General features: G+C 44.9%; 1 protein-coding gene and 1 non-coding gene across 2 annotated transcripts in view; both read left to right on the plus strand.

The window, feature by feature from the left end:
* The window catches only part of Rab3gap2 (RAB3 GTPase activating non-catalytic protein subunit 2), a 72,782-nt gene that overhangs the window by 14,405 nt on the left and 35,449 nt on the right, over positions 1 to 22,928 (plus strand). The window contains exons 3-10 of the mRNA XM_032915048.1: positions 10,503 to 10,626; positions 11,740 to 11,821; positions 13,574 to 13,621; positions 13,697 to 13,772; positions 14,819 to 14,920; positions 16,787 to 16,886; positions 18,301 to 18,399; positions 22,393 to 22,541. Of these exons, the coding sequence (XP_032770939.1) occupies positions 10,503 to 10,626; positions 11,740 to 11,821; positions 13,574 to 13,621; positions 13,697 to 13,772; positions 14,819 to 14,920; positions 16,787 to 16,886; positions 18,301 to 18,399; positions 22,393 to 22,541 (780 nt within the window). The remainder of the gene's footprint in view (positions 1 to 10,502; positions 10,627 to 11,739; positions 11,822 to 13,573; positions 13,622 to 13,696; positions 13,773 to 14,818; positions 14,921 to 16,786; positions 16,887 to 18,300; positions 18,400 to 22,392; positions 22,542 to 22,928) is intronic.
* LOC116911811 lies at positions 20,149 to 20,280 on the plus strand. Its single transcript, XR_004389350.1, has one exon. It is a non-coding gene; the product is annotated as a small nucleolar RNA SNORA36 family (small nucleolar RNA).

The raw sequence follows: 22,928 nt of genomic DNA on the forward strand, positions 1-22,928 counted from the left end.
GTCTGTCTGTCTGTCTGTCTGTCTGTCTGTCTGGCTTGTTTCTGTCACAGGCAATGTGGCATCATTGTTTTAACCAGAGGGAAGAAAATACTTGGACCTTCGCTTGCTCTTCTGGGGAAATAGCTTTACTTAAAAGCCACTTACAGCTCTGCCACATCATTTCTTGGCCATGTGACATCCAGAAATAACTTGTTTCTGAAGTCATTGACTTATGTGGAGAGACCTTCTCTTCCATTCTGTGATTTGTAATTTCTCGTTTACCATGTGCACGGTATTTTATTTTGTTCTCCTTTTCCCTTGGTTGTTCTACTTTTTTTTTTTTTTTTTTTTTTTAGCTTTTTTTGTTCTAGCATAGTTAGTTTCAAAACTTGAGTTCCAATAACTTCATTATTTTTTCTCGTTTTATTGTCTTTAATTTTATCTTTGTTTTTCAGCTTCTTAAGATGGCATCATAGATTACTTATTTTAAATCTATTTTCTCTTGTAATGTAAATCCCTATATTCTTCTGTGCATTCACAGGTTTTGATGTGCGTTTTCAATTTCATTTTAGTTCAAAATGTTCTCTGATTTCTTTTGGCTTTTTTTTTTTAAATCTGTTAGGTAGAAGAATGTTCCTTAATTTGTAGATGCAGTAGTCTCCTTAAGGATGAGGGGTACTCTCCCTGAGACCCTGTAGGGTGCCTGAAGCCTTTAGGAGAACCACAAATCCAACATGTACTACTCATCCAATATGTACATGTAAATACCTTTGGAAAAATTTAATTTATAAGTTAGATACAGTAAGATATTAACAACCATAAGCAATAATGAAGTGGAAGCATTTTAACGATGCTGTAATGAAGTCGCCAGCACCATCCCCTTTGCATTGGGGGTCAGTATTAAGTAGAATAAAAGCTCTCTGCTCTATGATGTCTAGACTGTTGCTTTGATAAGCAAAGTGACTACCGAGAGATGGACGGGTGAGTAGCAGTGTGCTGGACAGAGGCAGAGTTCATAGCCTCAGGACCCCAGGCAGGTGGAGTGGGACAGAGTGAGGCCTCACTGCGTAAGTCAGAAGAGCACATAATTTAGAACGGACGATGGCTCATTCCTGGCATTTTCCAGTTATTTTAGACCATGACTGACTTCAGATGACTCAGATCACAGAGGAGACCTGCAGATAAGCAAAAACTCCCAAACTGTTTAAATCTGTAGAGCCCACTTTATAGTGTGATATACGGTCTGTTCTAAACGATGTTCATCTCTGGGAAGAGTTCTGCTGTTGATGGGGAAGGGTCTCACATTTTAGTTAGGCTGATCCGTTCATGTCTTCTGTGTTCTTCCTGATTTCTGATCTTTCTGTTGGTGAGGGAAGAAAGTGGAAATTTCCATGTGTTCTTCCTTCCAGCTTCGTCAGAGTTGCATCTTGTGACTTCTCCGGAGCTCCTGCTCAGAATGTGCAGTGTCCCTGCTGATGTGTAGTAGTGTCTGTCCTGTCTGTCCTCATACAGGCGCTGTTCCTCTGTGGCATCTCTTTCCAAGCCTTTCTGTTTGGGCTGACTTATGGTTCTGAAGCTAGTTTGTTTTTTTGTTTTTTGTTTTTTGTTTTTTTTTTTTGGTTCTTTTTTTTTGGAGCTGGGGACCGAACCCAGGGCCTTGCACTTCCTAGGCAAGCGCTCTACCACTGAGCTAAATCCCCAACCCCTAGTTTGTGTTTTTAATAGATAGTTGGTACCATTTGGCTATTTATTGTATATTCCTCGTCACTTTTTAGTTCCTGTATTAGTCAATGCTCCCTAGGGGAAGAGATCAAAATCAAAAGAATGACTATTATTAGAAGGGACCTATCAGGCTGCTACATGACATGGCCTGGGTGTCCAACAGACTCCTGGGAACGAAGAGCCTATAGCTCCTCAGCCCCTGGCTGTCTCAGCTGCTCTAGTGGTGCCGAAGACCTGGAGAGCTGCCGGAGAGCCAGTGTGTCAGGTCAGTCTTGAAAGCCCAGAGAAGCAGGCTTCTGGTATCCGAGAAGGCTTTCAGCAACGGAGTGGGGGAACTTGCCAGCAGGAGCAGAGACAAACAGCGAAGATAAAGCTCTTTTCTAGGACCTCTGTGTGGGCCGCCATTGGAAAGTGCTGCCCACAGTTTAAGATGGGCCTTTCCACTTCAGATAATGAAATGGAAGCCAATCTCCTGCTCAGTGCTCAGCCATGAGGTTCTTCCCGGTTCTAGTCAGTGATAACCAAGATTGGCCATTACAGTGTCTTCTAACTCTTACTCCATTCTGTGTGTTAAACAAGTATCATTTTGGTCACTCTGATTTGTATTGTCACATTAAATGTATACTATATTGATGACTTGCATACAATGTAATTCACTCTTACAGTATTCACCTGTATACAGCATACAGCATTCTCTAACTACCATTGCCATCGAAGTCAATAATATTTAATTACCCTAAGAGAACCCCCATAATGCATGACTGGTCATTTGCCAGTCTCTTCTGTTCCTGTCGTCCAGTCACAGCTGGCTGACTTGCTGTGTAAGGATTACCTGTGAGACTCACTGGCTCCTACTCACTCCCAGTTCAGACCCGTCACGGTTTTTACCTACATTGTTTGTGGTCTGGAGTCTCCCTCCTTTTCTTTGTTTCTCTCACATCTATACCAGCCGTGTCACTCAGCAGAGGTAAGACTGTTACTTCAACTTCTTTCTGTGATTGTGAGCAACTCTAATGGCTCATATCCAGAGACACAGCAAGTAGCAAAAAGAAAGGCTTGCCAGATACTTGAAAGTCAGAAGTCAGAGCCCTGGCCAAGGAACAGGTATTGTCACCCACAGGAGGGCAGAGTGGAGAGGAGGCCTTGAAGGCTCCTGCCAGGAGCAGACCTAGACTTCCCCAGAACATAACTGGATTTTGTCCACATTAATGCTGATTATTAAGTGCATAACAGTGGGAACAGAATGTCTTGCTGTCCACTTCCTGTTCAGTGGTGTCGAGGCGCTGTCCCTGTATGCACTGAGGCTGTTCTCAGTTGGCTGCCATTGGGCAGAGGCCGAGTGCTGGAGGAAAGTGAGCTTTTGCTCTCGTTGGTCGGCCATCGGAGAGCTAGTCCATGGTGAGGCAGTGGCATGAAGAGATTCCACAGAGAGCTTGCAAAGAGTTAGTGCGGCAGCAGCCACCATAACTGAGTGCTGTGCCCCAGAGGCAGCCTGTCTCCTGAGCTCAGCAGGAAACAGTATGCACCTGGGGCTTTGTATTTCTATGTGTGCATTGCTTTGCAAGTCGTCTGTCATTTTGATGACTTGAAAGAAGGAAAGGTGTTTGTAATTGAGAGACCTAGTACCAGAAGTCTGGACAAGCCTTTTTAAGAACAAAGCCTGTTTGCTCTTCTGAGCTGTCAGCTGTAACACGGGCTTAGAGAATGCTCGGGACTCAGTGGAAGTCACCCATGAGGAATTGACAGCAGCCAGGAGAAAAAACAAGTGAAATGCCTTGAAAGATGGTGATAGTAAGAACACAATGGAAATGGAGAGTGCGGCATATGGCAAGGCTGGTGAGGAGGAAAACTACAGAGAGAGTGGGACTATCAGCAGGGAGGTGCTTGTGTCCTGGTCTGATCCCTGTACTTCTGGTACTCTGTGAGAACCCCTGCTGTCCCTCTAGCTCATATAGAATAGAGTAGAGTATCAAAGAGATTGCCACTGTCACCTCTGTGGGGCAACTCTGGACACGACTGTGTCCCAGGAACCTCTGGTTTCAGTGACTTTTCTCTCTTCAAAGTGGGCGCAATGTCTTTTGCACCCACTTTGAAGGATGAGGCAGATAAAAAATGATGGCAAGAGGTTCCTTCACTACAGAGGGGTCTGCTTCCTCCTGGGAGAATCATCTTAGTCATGCTGAGAAACCAGTTCATAGTTCAGGAGGTCTGGGGCTGTGGTCCCCATCCACCTTCGAGAGTCCGTTTGTCAGTGTGGACGGAAATCTCCAGTGACCGAGCAGCCATAGCCTGAGTCGGGGTACACTTTCACATGAGCTCAACCCACCCCTCGCCTCCTCTGAGTGCATGAGAGATGTGCCCCTGAGCCTGGCAGAACTAGCTCCACTGTGGGTGAGCGGCCTGTGGAGAGGGACAGACTAGGCTCTCCACGAGGCTTCGTCCACTTCTGCTGCCGTCAGCGAGGCTCCTTCCCTCCTATGCTCCCGATGGTTCTGGGACACAGTGGAGACCTAGTTGTATTTCCTGGGCTTGTTTCTAGAGGCTGTCTAGTTTTTCTTACCCTAACTTATTGGTAAGGCATCTTTTCACTGGTGCACTGAGTGAGTGCTAGGAAGGATAAAATTGGCTGGCTCTGTTGTAACCAGATGGTAGACAGGACAGGAAGTGGACCCAGGGCAGTCCTGGTCCAGGCCTCCGCTTCAGTGGTCAGCTTGGGAAATTTCTATTCAAAGAACTTTGAAGTGGGCTTCATCTGTTTTACAGAGAGGAACAGAACATGGTTGTCAAGGGCAATCTTGATTTACCAGACTAACGGGGCATCAGAGCATGCTGATTTAAAGGGGCCATGTTTATAGGCCAGAAATTGGAATATAATTCATGGTGATTCCATGTTCTTACAGTATCATTCATTTGAGATAATTCTGGAAAATCTCTAGCTTCATAGCACTCCTTCCTGTACACTTTGGTACCATCCACCGCCCAGGAGACACAGCCGACTTAGTTTAAAGGCAGAAGGGGGCTTTTAAGCCATGCTAAGCATCTGCTTCAGACCCTCCTGAGAGGTGACCACAGAGGGTCTCTTTCCCAAGGCTGGTTCTCACTAGGAGCTTGGATTTTTGACTGGGAGGTTGACTTATGTCTTCAATGTCCTTTCTTTCAGCGCGGATGTGAGCGAGGTGTAGTCTAGTCATTCTCAGTGGGGAGTGCTTTTGTCCCCTCTGACAGGGGTATGGACAGTCTTAGCTTTCCGTTTGGGGCAGCGGTATGTCTAGCGGGCAGAGGCTGAAGATCTTGCCAGGCAGTTCTAGCAGAAGACAGTTGCCCACAGCAAAGCACAGTCCCTCAGGCAGTCAGAGGTGCTGAGGTTCAGAAGCATGGCTTGGTGCGGAACTCTTACTGTTGCTCTCCAGTCTCTGCCTTACTGTAGTTTTGTTCTCCGTTATTTCGTGTCCTTTTGGAGTGGTGGCTTGAAAGCACCGATCTGATCTGTGGGACATTGACCTGGTTTCAGTAGACTCTGGTGAAGCAGTTGTCTAGTGTGAAGAATGCAGTTACGTTGAGTGCTGGCCAGCACAGGTGGCTTTGGGCTGTTTGGGATTCTTGTCCTCAGAGTAACACGCAGTTGGGTCCAGTGTGGGTGGCACTGTGGAGGCCGGCGTGCTGAAGAGACTTAGTCTCTGCTTATCACCTGCAGCTTTTCCTTCCTCGCCTGCGATAGCTTTGGTTCTCTTCCGCATTCCTCAGGGACTCTGGTGAGGCCTCTTCTGCCACTTGTGTAGGTGGGAGGGGAGGGGAAGAGTGAGGACCGGACTGGATAAACGTAGCTTCCAAGCGAGCCCCCTCATTCTTGCCTTCCCTTTCAGAGGACCCTGGTGGTGCTCCACAGTGCAACAAAGGCTGCATTTCAGCTTCCTGTCCTGTCAGTTTAGCACTCAATTTTCCAAGGTCCATTCTCAGCACTACAAAAAGGGACAGAGAAAAAGGGTTTCAGCTTCAGTGAATGAAGCACAAGGCCACAGATTTGATTCTAGTCCCTTACCTAACCCCCAATATAAGCAGTTTTAAATTGGGTTTTTTACCAGAGAGAATAAAGGTAAAATTCACATGGTTAATTCACACTCTTGAATGTGTATGTATACATGTGGTATGCCAGAGTGTGCAATATATATTCCATGTTTGGGCATATGTGTGTGTACCCATATATGTGTATGCACATGAGTGCTCATGAAGGCCTGGGTTGGCATCAGGTGTCTTCCTCAGTTGCTCTCCACTGTGTTTTTTTAACCCAGCGCTCACTGTTACCGCTCACTGGCAGGCCTGACCGGTCAGCTTACTCCAGGGGTCCTGCCTCCACCTCAGAGCGCTGTGATTAAAGGCAGGCTTCCATACTGCCAACGTTTACACACAGTCTGAGGATCCGAACTCTGATCTTTATGCTTGCACATCGGCCACTACACTGCCTCCCAGCCCCCAGCTACTTCCCATCAGTTGTGTGTTCATTTAAAAAAACAAAGACTGAGAGACAGAAAACTAAGACATGAATGCATGTGTGTTGTTGATCTTTTTAAAATGGAGTTCTGTCCTCTGTGTTTATTCTAAATTGTTGGACCCGTAGTATGTTAGCAAACTTTAATCTTAGGATAGTGTAAATGCTCATTAATGTTTTAATCTTTTATTTCACTTGTGGTTGGCATTGGACATCTCTTTATGTTTTCCATTTATAAATATTTTGGTGAGTACATGCTATTTTTTTTCTAAAATCTAATAGCAACTTTAAAGCCCTTAGCATTTGATTTAGTTCTAAGATCTATTCTACTTAAACCGGATACTAATTGTTACTATTGATTGCTTGTCTTAGTCTGAGAACTACATGGCAGTCTCTGGGTGGATACTATTTGGTACTTTATTGATCACATGGAACCTGGTGGGGCAAAGAGGTTTACTTTCTACTGTTAAATATTTGCTCAGCACACAGTGGCACATGCTTGTTAGGCTTGCCACGCCGTTGTTATTCTGTGCTAATTACAGAGAACTCGGGTGTTACACACAAGTGGAAGCGTTGCCCTGTCTGACACTAATCACCATTATCATTACCAACACCAGGCTTTGGCCCATGCTGGCCTTTTCTGTCTAGACCAAAGATCGAATGGGCAGGTGAGTGGACACGTGTTCTATAAGTAGTTTAGACATAAATAACACTAGAATTGGGATGCATTTTCCTGTTGGGTCCAAGGTCCTGGGCTCAGTCCTTACCACCAAAAAATAAAACAAGGAAGTAATAACAGACAATCTTAAATTAATTGATTGTAAAATAAACTGTAAAATCACTGACTTCCTCGAATTTTAAAAATTGAGAGTCAGAATGTAAGTTTTTGTTACTAATTTTACTTGTAAGAGGGCTTTTAAAAAAACTTATAGCCAAATTAGAGAGTTGGTGCTTTGCCCCATTTTGATTGTGAGAAGACTGTAAGATCTGTGAGATGGATCTTTCCACTGTGAGGCAGCTGCAGGTTGACTGGGGGCTGCATAGCTTCACCATCTCTGCCCTTTCTGTGTAGTATTCTGAGCTGCTCTGTAGAGTTTAGTTTGGAGTTAAGTCCCATTGTACCTCCCCCAAGGAAGGAAGGCAACAGAAATTTGAAAAGCATTAGGCATAACATAAATTAGAAGCAGACTACCAGGAGACACAGTGTGGAGATCTTGCTTTGTGTGACCTCTCTTGCTTTCAGAAGATAAAAGTGAGTATCTTTGAGTCTGGGTGGCCATCTTAGAATGGCTGTGAGTGTGCCCCCAGGCCCTGAGAACACTGGATGTTACTGGCACCCCTAGAATGTATAAACAGCTTTGAAAGCTAGCCCAGCAAAACGTGCGCACTGCGAAGCTGCTGCTGGCTGTGTGGTGGCTGTTTCATACAGCAGTGGTGCCATCAGCAGACACAGGCAAGCGGTGACTCATCAGCGTGGGGCAGCTGTGTGCACTTGAAGGCTGGTTGGTCACAGTGCTGTAGGATTATGGTCAGACACACCTTGGAAGAACAAGTCATCTGACAATTTTGCAGCCTGAAAAACAAAGAAAGGAGAATGTTAAGTGTATGAAGCAGCCTGGGTTAGAGCCGGTGCCTTCTCCAGGGGATCTGTGGCAGCTCCCTGATTTGTTCACGTGAAGACATTTCCTGTGGTCTTAAGGGAAAAGCCTGGGTGTATAGGCCACACTGAAACAGCTTTCTCTGCTCTCCCAATGGGCCCACCTTTATAGTGGCAGATGCACTGCTAACCTTTGTGTCTGGTTTTGTGGGAAACTTTGTTTAACTGTGGGGTACTTTGTTTTCTTTATTTTTAATTTCCTACCTCACTTGGGAAATTAACCACCTTTTCAGTTGGTGGTGTTATTTTAGGATTACTAGCTTCAAGGGGGCAATATTAGTGTCTGTGTTCTCTTACTGTGGATAGCTTTTTTCAGAAACTTAATTGGTAGGCAAAGGTCCTCAAGATACAAAGTGAACACTGAGCCTGCATCCTGCAATGTGAACCAAAGCCTTGGGCTTGGGCTGTTGTTCTGTACAGCTCCTTGCCTGTTGATAAACTGGAAGTACAGCTTTGTGGTAAAGCTAGTACTGGTTCATTATGGTCCAGCCTGGGGTACGGCTTTCTTATTACTCCTATCCTGGTTTTTTTTTTTTTTTTTTTTTTTTTTGTCAAATTATGTCTGCTTTGACTTGTAGCATCTTTGAAAGTTCTGATACAGGAACTCCTGCAGACACATCTCTGTTGTTCATGAATGGCTTCTATTTCTACTGCTGCTGCCTGTGCCTTGAGCTGGATTCTTAAGAACCCCTGTTCCTTTCCCTCAACTGGTCACATTTCCATTAGGGGAAAAGTGAGAGCGGGGTACAGTTTACCAAAGGAGCTGGGATTGCACATAGAGGGTGTCACAGGGTTTCATTGCTAGGAATACACCATGACCATGACAGCTCTTATAAAAGAAAGCATTTAACCGGCTGGCTTACAGTTGAGAGGTTCAGTCCATTACCATCATGGTGGGAACCATGGCAGCTGCAGGCAGACACAGTACTGAAGAGGTCGTTCAGAGTTCTGTGTCTCGATCCACAGGTAGCAGGACAAGAGTGTGACGGTGGGTCTGGCTTTGTCTTCTGAAACCTCATAGCTCACCCGCTATGACACACTTCCTCCAACAAAGTAGCACCTGCTACAGCAAGTCTACACGTCCTGTAATGCCACTCCCGCGAGTCAGTGCAGGCAGTATATTAAAACCACCGCAGAGGAGAAAGGGGAAACTGTTTTAAAGGTGTGGTTAAAAAAAAAAAAAAACCTCAGGAGAATCCACTGGCTTTGTTGGGTGTGGTGATGTGTGTCTATAATCCCTGACCTATCACTGTTTTTTAATCAAGTATTTAATATCTCTCTGTGGTTTGCTCCCTCTCCAGGTTACCACCTAAAGGTGGGGTTTCACTTTCAGGAAGGCACCCAGGACTTAGACTCAGTACCGTAGGTCTCACTCACCAGTCGGGAGTCTATAGAGTGTGATAGCCTCAGCTCACAGAGGCCGCTTTGAGGAGCTTCAGATACTGCGTGGAGTAAAGGACCATGGTCCTGTAGAAACTGTGGATCCCAGGAGAATTGCAGTCACAGCTGACTTTTCTCTGTGGAGATAACTTTCTAGCTTTTCTGTATAAATATGTTTTTAAGAGAGTAAGGTAGATACAGAACTTCATTTAAAAGGAGCTTGTCTAAAATATGAATTTTGCCAGTAATGTCTTCTGTTTTCAAGAATGTGCAGCCTTCTTAGCCAGGCTCCAAGTCTGTTCTTATTTCTAACGTGAAGGGAAGCGTGTGTAACTGTACCAAAGGCTGCAGGCCTTAGAGGTAATCCAGACATTTCCCCTATCCCCTATTTAAGTGTTCTTTTGACAGAAGACTATGAAGCCATCAAAAAGAATAAAGAAACTGATTGTGGTGTGAAGAAAGTACACATCTATTCTATGTGCCTTCTCACAAGGAGAAAGGGAAGGAAGGACTGTGAATATGTCTGCTTGTATGTGCAGAGTATCAAAGGAAGTAACAGACATTAATGTATCTCGCTGTAACAGACATTAATGTATGTCACTGTAACAGACATTAATGTATGTCACTGTAACAGACATTAATGTATGTCACTGTAACAGACATTAATGTATGTCACTGTAACAGACATTAATGTATGTCACTGTAACAGACATTAATGTATCTCGCTGTAACAGACATTAATGTATCTCGCTGTAACAGACATTAATGTATGTCACTGTAACAGAATTAATGTATGTCACTGTAACAGAATTAATGTATCTCACTGGTTGTCTTCAGAGTAGACCACTGGGTAGCTAGAGCCAGGTAGCTGAAAGGGTGTGTGTGTGTGTGTTGTGATTTTCATGCCACAGTACCTGTGTGAAGTCTGTTTTCTCCTGTTAGGTGTCAGCTCTGGAGAGTGGACTCAGGTCCTAAGGCTTGGTGGCAGGCACCTTTGTCTGCCCCAGCTGTCGTACTGACCTGAGGGTCTTTCTCCTGACTGAGTTGCTACTGGAGAGTGACTTTCCCGTGGCGCCCACTAATGCTGTGCTCTTCCTGTGTGAAGCCTTGGTGCTAGTTTTCAGAACAGACGTGTTACTTGGTGGCTGTCACTGACATATTTTGGTGTGGAAGCATTGGGAGTATTTTTTTCCTCTTCCTTAAACTCAAGACAGGCAGGCACAGTCGCAGTGTTCTTTAAAGTTTTTGCAATTATAGTAATTGCACTTTTATGCATAGGAAGAAGAAGGAAATACTTCTAAAACACAAAAACATTCCTGGCTTCAAGAATGTGTTTTATCCCTCTCTCCAACCAGTGACCTTATGGTCATAGCCCGGGAGCAGAAGGCCGCGTTTCTAGTGCGTAAGTACCCTTCTCCATTCTCTACGCCTCCATTTGAACGCACAGATTGAAACAAAATGAACTCAAACCACGGTATTCCTGTTCTGCATTACAGGTGGTTCTATGATTTATGTACCATGTTTATTATATAAATGGAATATTTTCCTCTTGGGGTATGTGTATTTTGTGTGTGCACATGTGTGTGCAGGTGCCTGTGCATGTGTGTGGAGGCCAAAGGTGGGTGTTAGGTGTCTTCTTCTGTTGCCCTTCCCTCTAGCCTTTGAGACAGGGTCTCCTGCTGAGCCTGGAGCCGAAACTGGCTTCCCAGTGGACCCTGGGATCCTCTGTCTCTGCCTGCCTGGCACGGAAGTGCCTGGCTCTTTTTTTTCTGTGACGTGAACGCTAGGAATGGAACTTGCAGGCCGGAGTTTATGGGCTGAGCCAGCTCCTTAGACACAGAGTGCTTGGCGCTGCTTCTGCCAGGTTTTTAGCTATCCTGCGACACTTGTGACGCAGTGCTGACTAACCGTCACTGAACTCTTGCAAGGGATACTCAGTCCTGAAAGAAGTTGGAACTGGCCCTGACAACAGTGGAAAGGGACTTGGCGGCAGTCAGAAAACTCACAGTACTGTAAAGTCTCACGTGGTTCCTAAGTTTTCAGCTCATGTATTTTTGTTGAAGATTAAACTTAAGATTTGGAGGTACATAGATTATGAAAAACCTAGAACAAAGTAAGATTATATATAAAATGTCTGTTGGTTGTCTTACAGAGAAAACTAGTTCCCGTGGCATAAATCTAATATAAAACTTTCCCCTGCCATTTGCAAGTAAAAACAGTCTTATAAATAATGAAGCCAGTAAGGTGGCCATGAGCACTCGTAACTGGATTCTGCAGGAACTCCGAAGAGAGGAGTAAGCTGCGGGTTAACTAGAGGACACAGAAGGCTGGGAGACAGACGGCTTATAAAGCATGCTTTTACAAATTTAAAAACATATATTACCTATAGTAAATGCCGGCCAGTTCCTACAGAGTTGTATATCCTACAGTTTTATATCCAACTTTTTAGAGTGGAAAGATCAAAATCCACAAGTAAGTTACTGGTTTCGTTTTATCTTTTATTATTTTTTTCCAGCAAAATGGAAGCACAGTGATAAAGGGAAGGAGGAAATGCAGTTCGCTGTCGGTTGGAGCGGCTCCGTAAGTGCAGAGGAAGGGTAGGTGCGAGCCCACTGGGTGGTTTCTTTGTGTGTTAAATCTAAGAACTGGATGTGTTTGTAAATACATCTATTTCATTGCTTATAAACTGTGTGTGCGTGTATATATGAGTGTGTGTGGGTGTGTGTGTGTGTGTGTGTGTGTGTGTGTGTGTGTGTGTTATCAAAACTTTTCCTGGTTGTAGAGAACTATTTGGTTAGCAGATTTTGTTTTATTGCTCTTGTTATTTTTTATAAACTAATAAGAAAAATATTTTAAAGATTATTTAATTTTATGTGTATTAATGTTTTGCCTGCGTGTGTGTATGTGCAGCAGGTATGTATCTAGTATCCTTCGAGGTCAAACAAGGGTGTCAGGTCACCTGAGAAACAAGGAGACTCACTCGATGCCCTGATGACCTGGCCTGGTCTATGGAGCTGCATGCAGATTGGCTTGAGCAACTTGTGTTGGTTTAAACAAAGTCAGTGAGAGCTGTTTAGGTCTCAAATCTTTTTTCTCTGAGCCCTTAATAATATTTCAATATTTCATGTCGGGGAAAAATCATTTTTGGGAACAACCATATTATGTCCTTAGAAGTAGGATAATGGAGGACTGGAGAGTAGCTTAGTAAGATCAGTTGTTGCTTCTGCAAAGGATCCAGGTTCAGTCACTCCAGTTCTAGAGGATACCTTTTCTAAAACCTCAGGCACTAGACATGTGGTACACATAATACTTGTAGACAAAGCACTCATATGCATAAACTAAAACAAATCTTAAAGTCTTAAAATAAATAGCTTATTAATCAGTGCATGTAAAACGTACATGAAGAACCCAGGCAGGTGGCAGGTAGTGAGTCCCTAAGCCACAGAAATCCGTGTGCTGGTTCCTTCTGCTCTGCCCAGCCTCAAACAAGGAGACAGGGACACTGGGAAATGGGTCCCTGGCAACCATGTGACATTTTCTAGGTTTTTTGCATAGTGATTATAAAGTTTTGCTTTGTCTCGTGTCAGTATCAAATGAAACACCTTATTGCTTTTGGCTATGTTACATATTATATGTATGGATTTACTGTTTTATGTCGAACAAAAATGATTCAGAGTGTCTCAGCCAGGGTGTCTACTCAGCAATGAAACACCATGACCAAGAAGCAAGCTGGGGAGGAAAGGGTTTATTCAGCTTACACTTCCACTTTGCTGTTCATCACCAAAGGAAGTCAGAGCTGGAACTCACATAGGGCTGGAACTTAGAGGCAGGAGTTGATACAGAGGCCATGCAGGGTGCTGCTTACTGGCTTACTCAGCTTGCTTTCTTATAGAACTCAGGACCACCAGCCTTGGGATGGCACCACCCACAATGGACTGGCTCCTCCCCCCTTGATCACTAACTGAGAAAATGCCTTACAGCTGGGTCTCATGGAGGCATTTCCTCAAGGGAGGCTCCTTTCTCTGTGATAACTCCAGCTTGTGTGAAGTTGATACACAGAACCAGCCAGTACACACAGGATGTCATTTTGCACCTACCGCCTCTTAACAATAAACTATAGTAAAATAAATAAATAATCCAGGCATGGTGGTCCACACCTTTAATCCCCAGCACTCAGAAAGCAAAGGTAAATGAATTTCTCCTGAGATCCCGACCAGTCTGGTCTCTGTAGTGAATGCTAGGCCAGCCAGTGCTGCACAGTAAGAGTGCCCCTCCCCCCTCTTCCTCCTCCCTCCCCACTTTATTGCTAAGCACAGGGACTAAGCTCATGATTTTGCTTTTGTCTGTAGGGAGTATGTAACCAGTGCTCTGTGCATCCCGCTGGCGAGTCAGAAGAGGTAAGGATGAGGTGGGCTTCTGTCTCTTCTGCTTTGATGGCCGAGCCATTATAATCATCAACTCTATTTGAGCAGGAGTTCCACTGGGCGCCCTGACTGGACCTGCATTGTGGTGGGCTTTACGTCTGGTTACGTGCGGTTCTACACTGAGGTGAGTTGGGTTCCCGTAGCAGACGGCTAGCTAACTGCAGTGCTGTGCATCTCATCACACTGACCTGTGACTTCATTACCAAGAATACCTCTGTCTTAATATGAATGCCTAGAAATACGTAGACAATTCTTTATCAGTAGTTCTCAACTTTCCTTTTTTAAAATTAATCATTCCATTAATTTACATCTCAAATGATATCCCACTTCCCAGTTACCCCCCCCACCAACCCCCATCCCACATCTGCCCCCCCCCTCCCCTTTGTCTGTATGAGAGTACTCCCCACCCACCCACACTGTCCAGCCCCACACTCCATTTCCCTATGCTGGGGCATCAAACCTCCCTGGAACCAAGGGCTCCCCCTCCAGTTGCTGTCAGGCAAGGCCATCCTCTGCTACATATGTATCTGGAGCCATGGATCCCTCCCTGTATACTCTTTGTCTGGTGGTCTAGACTCTGGGAGAACTGGGTGGTCAGGCCAGCCTATATTATTCTTCCAATGGGGTTGCAGTCCCCCTCCGCTCCTGCAGTCCTTCTGCGAGCTCCCCCACCAGGTTCCCTGAGCTCTGTCTGATGGTTGGCTCCAAGCCTCCACATCTGCATTGGTCAGTTGCTGGCCAGACCTCCTCAGGAACTGCCACACTAGGTTCTTGTCAGCAAGCGCCCCTTGACCACAGCAACAGTGTCTGGTTTGGTGTCTCCAGACATGATGGATCCGGTTGCCCTTCCTTCAGCTTCGGATCTCAACTTTCCTAATGCAGTTGCTACTTCATATCTGTAATTTTCTACTTTTACGAATCAATGTAAATTTCTGTTTTTTGATGGTCTTAGGCTGCCCCTGTGTAAGGGCATTCAACCTCTAAAGGGGCCGTGATCCACAGGTTGAGAAGCACTGCTTTATGGGTGGGAACAGGACAAACGAGGAATTGTCTGTGGAAGAAACAGAAGTAAAGCTGTACTCTGAAAAGAGAGGACCTGGTGTCCTTGGGAGACCTTAGGGGAGTGGTACTGTAGAGAAAACCAGCAAAGCTCTCTGTGCTTGTTTCTAGAGTGGAGTGCTTTTGCTTGCACAACTATTGAATGAGGACAGAGTGCTTCAGCTTAAATGCAGGACCTATGAGATCCCAAGACACCCTGGAGTGACTGAGCAGGTAATATTAGAAGTCTACTCTTTACCTTGGAACAGTGTAAAGTGGCTGGGCTGGGGAGAGCACTGGACGCTCTTGTAGAGGACCCAGATTTTTTCCCAGAACACACATGGTGGCTCAAAACCATCTGTGACTTCTGTGCCCTCCGCAGGCACTAGGCACTTTGATACAGATGTTCATGCAGATAAAATAGCCACATTTATGAAATCAGTTAGGAAAAAAGCAAGAATAGCATTGTTTTGAAGCAATTTTCTTTGCTCTTTTGTGGGAAAATTAAGAGATTTGTCTTGTGGCACAGTTACCTGAGCTGGCATGTATATTCTCAAGAGGTAATTTTTGCTAAATTGAATGCCAGCCTTCGTGCTTTATGAATGCAGTATTGTATTGAGATGACCATCTTAGTTGGTGTTCTCTTGTTGTGTAGGACACCAACACCATGGCAACTCTTACAAAGGAAAAGCTTAACTTGGGGCTGGTTTGCAGTGTTAGAGGTTCAGTCCACTATCACCATGGATAATGCTTTAGATAATGGGCACGCAATTTAACTGATCAATGGGAAAAGAGAGGTTACATTTCTAGTAGTTAGGAGAAAGGTGAGGGAAGATTTAAGTGTAGGGCTTTGTACGTGGTAATAGAAATGCACTAGAAAACAGAGAGGCTGATGGATAAACAGAGCAAGCGAAGTTCACATGAACTAAAACGGAAGCAGACATCAGAATTGCTGCACAGGGCTAGAGAGGCTCCGAGAGAAGCAGGTAGTGCGGCCACAGGCCACCGGAGCTGGGAGGGGCTGGACCCACGGAGGGTGGCTGGGGGTCTCTGTTGTTTTGGGGCTCGGTGTTTCTTTGTGTAGCTCTTGCTGTTCTGGAATCCACAATCCTCTTCCCACTACTGTTACGGGCATAGCTCATCTTGCCCTGCTTGAATTGGATTTTTAAGTTACTGAGGCAGGAGATTGTGACAAAAACAAAAATCAAACCTTACCTCTGTGCTTACTAAAATGGAGAAAATAGGATTGAAATGAAGCTGTTGACAAAAATGCCTGCCTAGTGTACAAGGCTTAATTCATTAATGTAGCATTGTTAATTAATGTAGCATTGATTAATTAATGTAGCACTGATTAATTAATGTAGCATTGATTACAGCGTCACACTCAATACTGTGAAACAGGCCAAAAGTGTGCACGTTCATAAATAAGTGGATGGACGGACGGACAGACAGACAGACAGGTGAAATGTGGCTGTGGCACTGGTTACTAGAGACTATACACACACACACACACACACACACACACCATGTATAATAGACAAACAAATGTGAATATTAGGACAGGCCTCTGGTTTCAAGTGAGCGTCTGTGAGGTGTTGAGTTGTTTGATTTGTTTGTTTGTTTTTTGTTGTTGCTGTTGTTTTGTTTTGTTTGACACTTAGTCTCTTTGTGTGGTTCTGGCTGTCTGAAAACCAGGCTGGCCTTGAACTCACAGCAATTCACCTGTCTAATGTCTCCTGAGTGCTAGGATCCTGGGCATGTGCCCCCACATTCGGTCAGCTTCTGTTCTTAACACTTGACTTACATCTTTATAATGGGTATTTCTTATGAAATTTTTATTATTTTCACTATTATGCTGAAACTATTTCCTATACATTTAAAAGCTATATTGGAGAGGAAGTCAAGTCTTTGGCCGGAAGGCGCTCTGAAGTTAGCTCCTACTTCCTTTTGCAGATTTTTTCTAGATTGTTCCATTCTGCAGTTTACTGTTCAGTCATAGCATTTAACTAAATATGATTCTCAGTGTTTTTAAAAAGGAAGATGTTTGTTGTGTCTGTTTAAGAAAAGGTTTTTTTTTTTTTTTTTTTAATTTCTACCCAGAATGAAGAGCTGAGCATCTTATATCCAGCTGCCATTGTGACCATTGATGGATTTAGTCTTTTTCAGTCTCTTCGAGCTTGTCGAAACCAGGTAGCAAAAGGTAATTTTTGGCAAGAAGTGCGTTAAGTTCTGGTGATGATAGTTTTAGTCGGTGTGGCTTCCTCCTCACACAAGCAAGGCGTGTCTCCTGCAGGGTAGATTGTTTATAAGCAGGGGCGGCGCCTCTGTGCTGTGGAGTAATTTTAAGTGGGTGTGGTACCCCGAGAGCAACAGGTTCTTTCCATTTAACTCAGCAACATAGCTTGGCTGGGGAGAAATGCTCACTGGGTAAGGATTTGCTGCAGCCAGTAAACCTCTGTGGTGTCCATGCAGTAAGAGCCTCTGACCCCATCACCTCCCATTCACTGAGGATAGAGGCACCAGTGTGTGTTAGCACGCTCCCTCTCAGGGCAAAGAGGTGGCCCGGCAGCTCAGCCTTTGACCTCTTTATTGGAAACACTTGTCAATCAAGAGATGCTGGAAGTCTGGGCTGCACGTATGAGGACTTCATTATTAGAGGTAAAACCACTTGGATAGTCAAGAAGCCTCATTGTGGTAATGGGATCAGCAGCAAGGGTGTTCCCTCAGCACTCTTCACTCGCTAATTCATTATTTCATCCTTGCAAGACAGGTCCGTCACTGAGCCTGGAGCTCACTGGTTCAGCAAGATCAGCTGGCCAGTGAGCTCAGGGATCTGCCCGTCTTCTCCCCACCAGCAGTGTCATCTGACTCAACTGTAGGCGCCACACTGGTTTACATGGCTGCTGGAGGGAGTTCTGGACCCAGGCCCTCCTGCTTGTGTGGGATACTGATGGAGCTATCTTGCCAGCCCCCTGAGAACAGCTTCTGTAGGATATGTTTGCTGCTTAGCAACAATAAGGACAAAATTCTAAGTCTAAATTTACATAAGGTGCAAAACAAGCAACTCCTCCTAGAGGGAAGTGATCCTTCATTGCCTTTAGCATTTCCTCAGTGGACAGATTGTCTCTCAGCAGGTTGTGATGGGGAAATTCTCAAGTCCTAGCTTCATGATTCCGTCCAGGAGTCCATACTTTCCTTAGATCAGCATACTTTGAATTTTATACTTGTCTTCATTATCTTTTAAATTGTTTAAATTTAGCCCATTGTGGCCTCATTACTTTCAGATTGGTGAGATAATCACCATTTTTGGGGGCCAAGGAAGAGGATAGACTGTGGTATGTGACCCTGTGCTCTTCCAAATAAATAGATAAATAACAACTACTAATATATTTACCAAGAGAGAATGACCAATTTCTGTGGTAAGACAAGGGTCTTTGACGGTTGTGCCTTTGTGTGCATTGCCATGGTGTGAATAAATCTCATCTCACGCCTTTCTTAGTACAGTGCTTCGTTATTAGTTGACACTTTAGAACACTACATTATAAATTAGATGTCTTTGATAAAATGTCGTTCTACCCATTGTGATTGTGTGGACTGTCTGATCTCTTTGACAGCTGCAGCATCAGGCAATGAGAACATACAACCACCACCGTTAGCTTATAAGAAATGGGGTCTACAAGATATTGACACCATTATCGATCATGCTAGTATTGGTAAGCATTGCTAGTTCTATTTTTACTTTTATTCTTAAACTTTTTTATTGAAGCATCTCCTTTATTAGAAATTGACATTAATCCTTACATGAAAAAGAGATCCATTGCCTTTGGTGAGACACTGGGAAGTTAGTTCCAAATTTTCTTACTGCATTATAATACAGGACTCCCTGTGTGTGCCTATCTGTCTGTCTATCTAATATTTTATATATATATATATATATATATACGTATATATACATATATATATTATATTATAATATATAATAAAGGGATAAAAAGTCCTGGCTCTGTCCAGAGGGTGAGGCTAGTTGGAAGATCCACAGAAGACTAGAGCCACTGTAGTAGGCTTCAAGGAGGAAGACGAAGGCCCAGCACTGAACGACCTGACTGAATGGCAGGACACACACACACTGGCCTGGGGTGAGTTGCAGAGTCTGCTGGAGAGTGAGGCCAGGAACACAGACAGGGACCTAGCCTTGAAGGCCTCACGTCTTTACACAGAGGAGGGGGGCCATCTCAGCCATCAGGAGCCCCTGCGTTCATTCTCAGCAGTTGAGCCCCCACATTGTCTGTTAGGAAAACCACTTTGAAGACAGTTTAGAGACTGGGAATAGTCGCTAATAGTCTAATGGGCACTACTAGGAGAAGCTGGATGTGACTGTACATGCTTATCATTGTAGCTGTTGTAGGAATACAGCAAATTCAAGGCCAGCATGGGCAGTGTGGCCGTACTCCATCTTCAATTTTAAACAAAGAAAGAAAAAACTAATAAAGAGACTGTTCTAATCTTAGTGAGAAGTAATGGGTTTCTGAATTAAGGTGGTAAAAGTGAAAATAGAGAAATACTATCTTAAAATCCTCCCAGTGTTGTAATGGATGTTAAAAGTTGGAACAATGACTGGGCAGTAGTGGTGCACCCTTTATCCCAGCACTTGGGAGGCAGAGGCAGGTGGCTCTGTACAAGTTGGAAGCCAGACTGGTCTACAAGTGAGTTCTGGGACAGCCAAGGCTGCACAGAGAAACTCTGTCTCAAAAAAACAAAACAAATAAACAAGTACAACAGTGTATAAATACATAGAAAAAAGGAACAGAAAGTTTCCTTGTATCCAGAGGCCCTCATCATTGGTGTTTAGCTCCCTGTCTGTAAGTACATAAGTAATATGCATATCGACATGTGGGAAGGCATGTTTTTATAATACCAACTCCTTTCACATCACGTTTACTAAGGAGACATTTGTCAGTCTCTATCCTAACAGAGGACGAAAGACAGAATTGATGTAGGATGCTTGAAAGGTCTATTTACAGCGATGCTTACGGACTTACTATTGTGTAAGCACCAACGATGTCCGTACACCGGGGCTTCTCAGCAGCCAGCAGCTAACCACGGCCAAGCCTGAAGAGTTATGGGGCAGGGAGCCATCTTCAGACTCACAGATCGTGATGGCACAGGTGCCTCGGAGCAAGATACAGCCAGCTTTCAGGGAAGGAGCCTTTCTCTCTGGTCTCCTGATGGAGCTCCTATTGTCTGAGTTCAGCCAGAAGTCAGTGGGACCTGTCAAAAGCCTGCTCTAGGGAAGGCAGGAGTTATATGGAGGGCTGGCAGAAGGTGTCTGGTGCACAGGCCTGCTGATTCCGTCTGCATAGTCCTGGGTACCATTCTTGTGTGGGATACTCTAATGAATGCCTTGTTGGTAAACACTTCAGTGTGTCTTCAGTTTTTTGCTAAGAGAAATGTTAACATACAATTTCCAAAGTGTTGAGTTCAGCCCAGGGTCTCCTCCCTGCTCTGTTAATTAGACTTTGGAACATTGAAGCTGGCTGGGGAAAATGATTGGATAGAAAACATTATTCTATTCATTTACTCCCCAGCCTACAAATAAAAGCAATCACAGTACAATCAACTTCATTTTCTGCATATCTTTACGTGAAGGTCTTAACTCGTTCAATAAATAAATGCCCGTTACTCCCTAGGGACTGGTGCTGGAAACACGAGCCCAGGCGCCGTCCTGGGAAAGCTTGTGTTCTGCTGATAGAGATGAACAGGACCGAGATGAGTAGATGTGGTGCTGCCAGAACAGCACTGTGCATCGTGGAGGAAATGAGCAGTTTAACTGGTCCAGAGCACCGACTCTGATGTGGGGTCAAGCAACCCTTTCACAGGGGCCTCATAGCAGATATCCTGCACATCAGATATTTACATTGTGATTCATACAGTAGCCAAATGGCAGTTATGAAGTAGCAATGAAAAGAGTTTTACAACAGGAGGAACTGTGTTAAAGGTCAGAGTTAGGGAGGCTGAGAACCAGTGCTCTGGAGTAAAGGAAGGGCGTACAGAGATGTTAAGCATAGGCTTCTCCAGAGAGCACACCGGACTGAGCCAGGACGGGTGAGGAGGAGCCAGCTCTGGGAAGCTTTGTAGTCACAGCATCCTCAGCACAGGACAAACTGTGACTGTCAACCTGGGGACCCCAAAGACCTCAGAGGACACAAAGCCACAGAGTATTTTGGTAGTTGAGGCATGTGAGGACTGAGAGAGCAAGCAGTAATCTGACGTTTGTCATGCAGTCGCTCAGGCCTGCGTTTGAGAAATGAGAAAAGGGTTCAAGGTCTCACCTCCACTCTTCTCCCAAGCGGTGGAGTCACAGGCGGTGCCTTCCCTGTTGAGTTGAAGCAGCTGCGTGGAGGAGCAGATCGTTCGCTGAGAGAAGGGAAGGTCCTTAAGGCCTCTGGCACATTCCAGTAGAGCATCAAGTAGGCAGATAGAGGTGTTCTGAGGCTCGAGGCAGTGGACTGCACATACAGATGCCTTGGGCGGGACTGTGAGACAACAGCATTCAGGAGAGGTGGTTCTCTGGGCCCGGCAGCCTGCAGCTCTTTCTTGTCTTATTGTGAGCAGCTGGGGGAGACAGGAGAGCACAGGAGCCAGGCGGGGCAGGTCTGCCTCACAATAAATGTTTCCGTGACCTATTTTCAAAATTAACAAATAACAAGAAACAAAATCACAGTATGTCTCCTCTTCATCCCCAGCCAGTTCTGGTTGGCTCCTTGAGGGGCATGCTCTTTTCTTCCCTAAGCTCTGTGTCTGAACATTTTTGCTGGGTGTACACCGTGACCTCCCATCTTCACTTACAGATTTCCTCTCCTGACGCTTGCTCTTTTCTCACCCTTCACCTGCTCCCCGTCCTCCCAGTTGCACTCTGGGCCTTTGCCTGCTCTGCTGCGTGGGCCTCGCCTCCCAGCCCCTCTCACTGCATCCTGTACTGATCTGACTCCTCAGAGCACCGGAGCCTTCTGCAAACACTGGGATGGCTGCTTCCCTGCCTGGAACACTGCCCCCAGCCTCTCAGTTTTCCCTCGCTCAGTGCAGGCCCCACTGTGAAGGAGGTCCTCATAGATACATAGATACGGAAGGAGATGTGGAAGTTGTCCAGTGAGCTTGACTTTATGGAGACCTATGTGCAGAGGGAATCCAGGGCAGAAGTTAGTACTACTGTAGCGACCAGGGCAGCCACCTCTGACTGGGACACCGGTGCCAACAGTCTAGTCTGTTTAACATGCGATTGCAAAGGACTGGGTGTAGGAGGAGGTGCTCAGACAGTGGGTGGGCCTTGTGTGAACAGCCGTTTCTGTCAAGAGCAGACACTCGGGGCACTCCAAGGCTAGGGCTTCCTCAGGGGAGCATGTGGAGTAAGATTGGTGCTAGGGCTTCTGGAGGGGATCTGAGCTGGATGAGAGGGAGAGGAGACGGTAAAAAGTAATGTCACCTCAGGGGGTCGTGAAAGTGACAGAGGTCAAGGCAGGCCACGCTTGCGAGCGAGTCAGGTCGGTGCTTCTAATATTTATCAGCACTTTCTAATGTGGAGATCTGTAGTTTCAGAAACTACTTTTGACTTAGAACTAAGCATCTTAAAACAAGTAAAATAATAGTTTCCATGAAGTCATTTTAATGTATTCAAACTGGGTTTTTATTCTTTTTCTTTGAATTATAAGGCATTATGACTCTGTCACCGTTTGATCAAATGAAGACTGCTTCCAATATAGGTGGATTTAATGCAGCAATTAAAAACAGTCCGCCCGCCATGTCCCAGTACATCACTGTGGGCTCCAGTCCGTTCACTGGCTTCTTCTATGCTCTAGAGGTACGAGCTCCATCCTGGGTAGAGCCCCTCTGAACTGTTTAGTTTGCCTATAAATTAGATCCAGTAACATAGCTTAGAAACACCCAAGGTAAAACCAATAAACCCTGGTCTCTGAAGCCCTGAGTTCTTTGACAGCTGAGTGTTGTTTCAATATTGGTGCAACTGCTGGTTGTTAATTACGTCAACCCTCCAGGGATTAGAGTAAGTGAAGAAGTGGGGGACAGAACATGCTGCCCGTTACAGTTGATACACGCTTCGAAACTGTTTCCCGAAATAGAGAAAAGTTAGCAGTTACATTCAGAAGCACTTCTCACTTAAAGCCTTATCTGGATGGGCTGAACTATCTTTTTATTTTAAACAAATATATATTTCCTTTTTGAAAAAGGT

Source organism: Rattus rattus, chromosome 10 (genome assembly GCF_011064425.1).
Source record: "Rattus rattus isolate New Zealand chromosome 10, Rrattus_CSIRO_v1, whole genome shotgun sequence".
Lineage (NCBI taxonomy): Eukaryota > Metazoa > Chordata > Mammalia > Rodentia > Muridae > Rattus > Rattus rattus.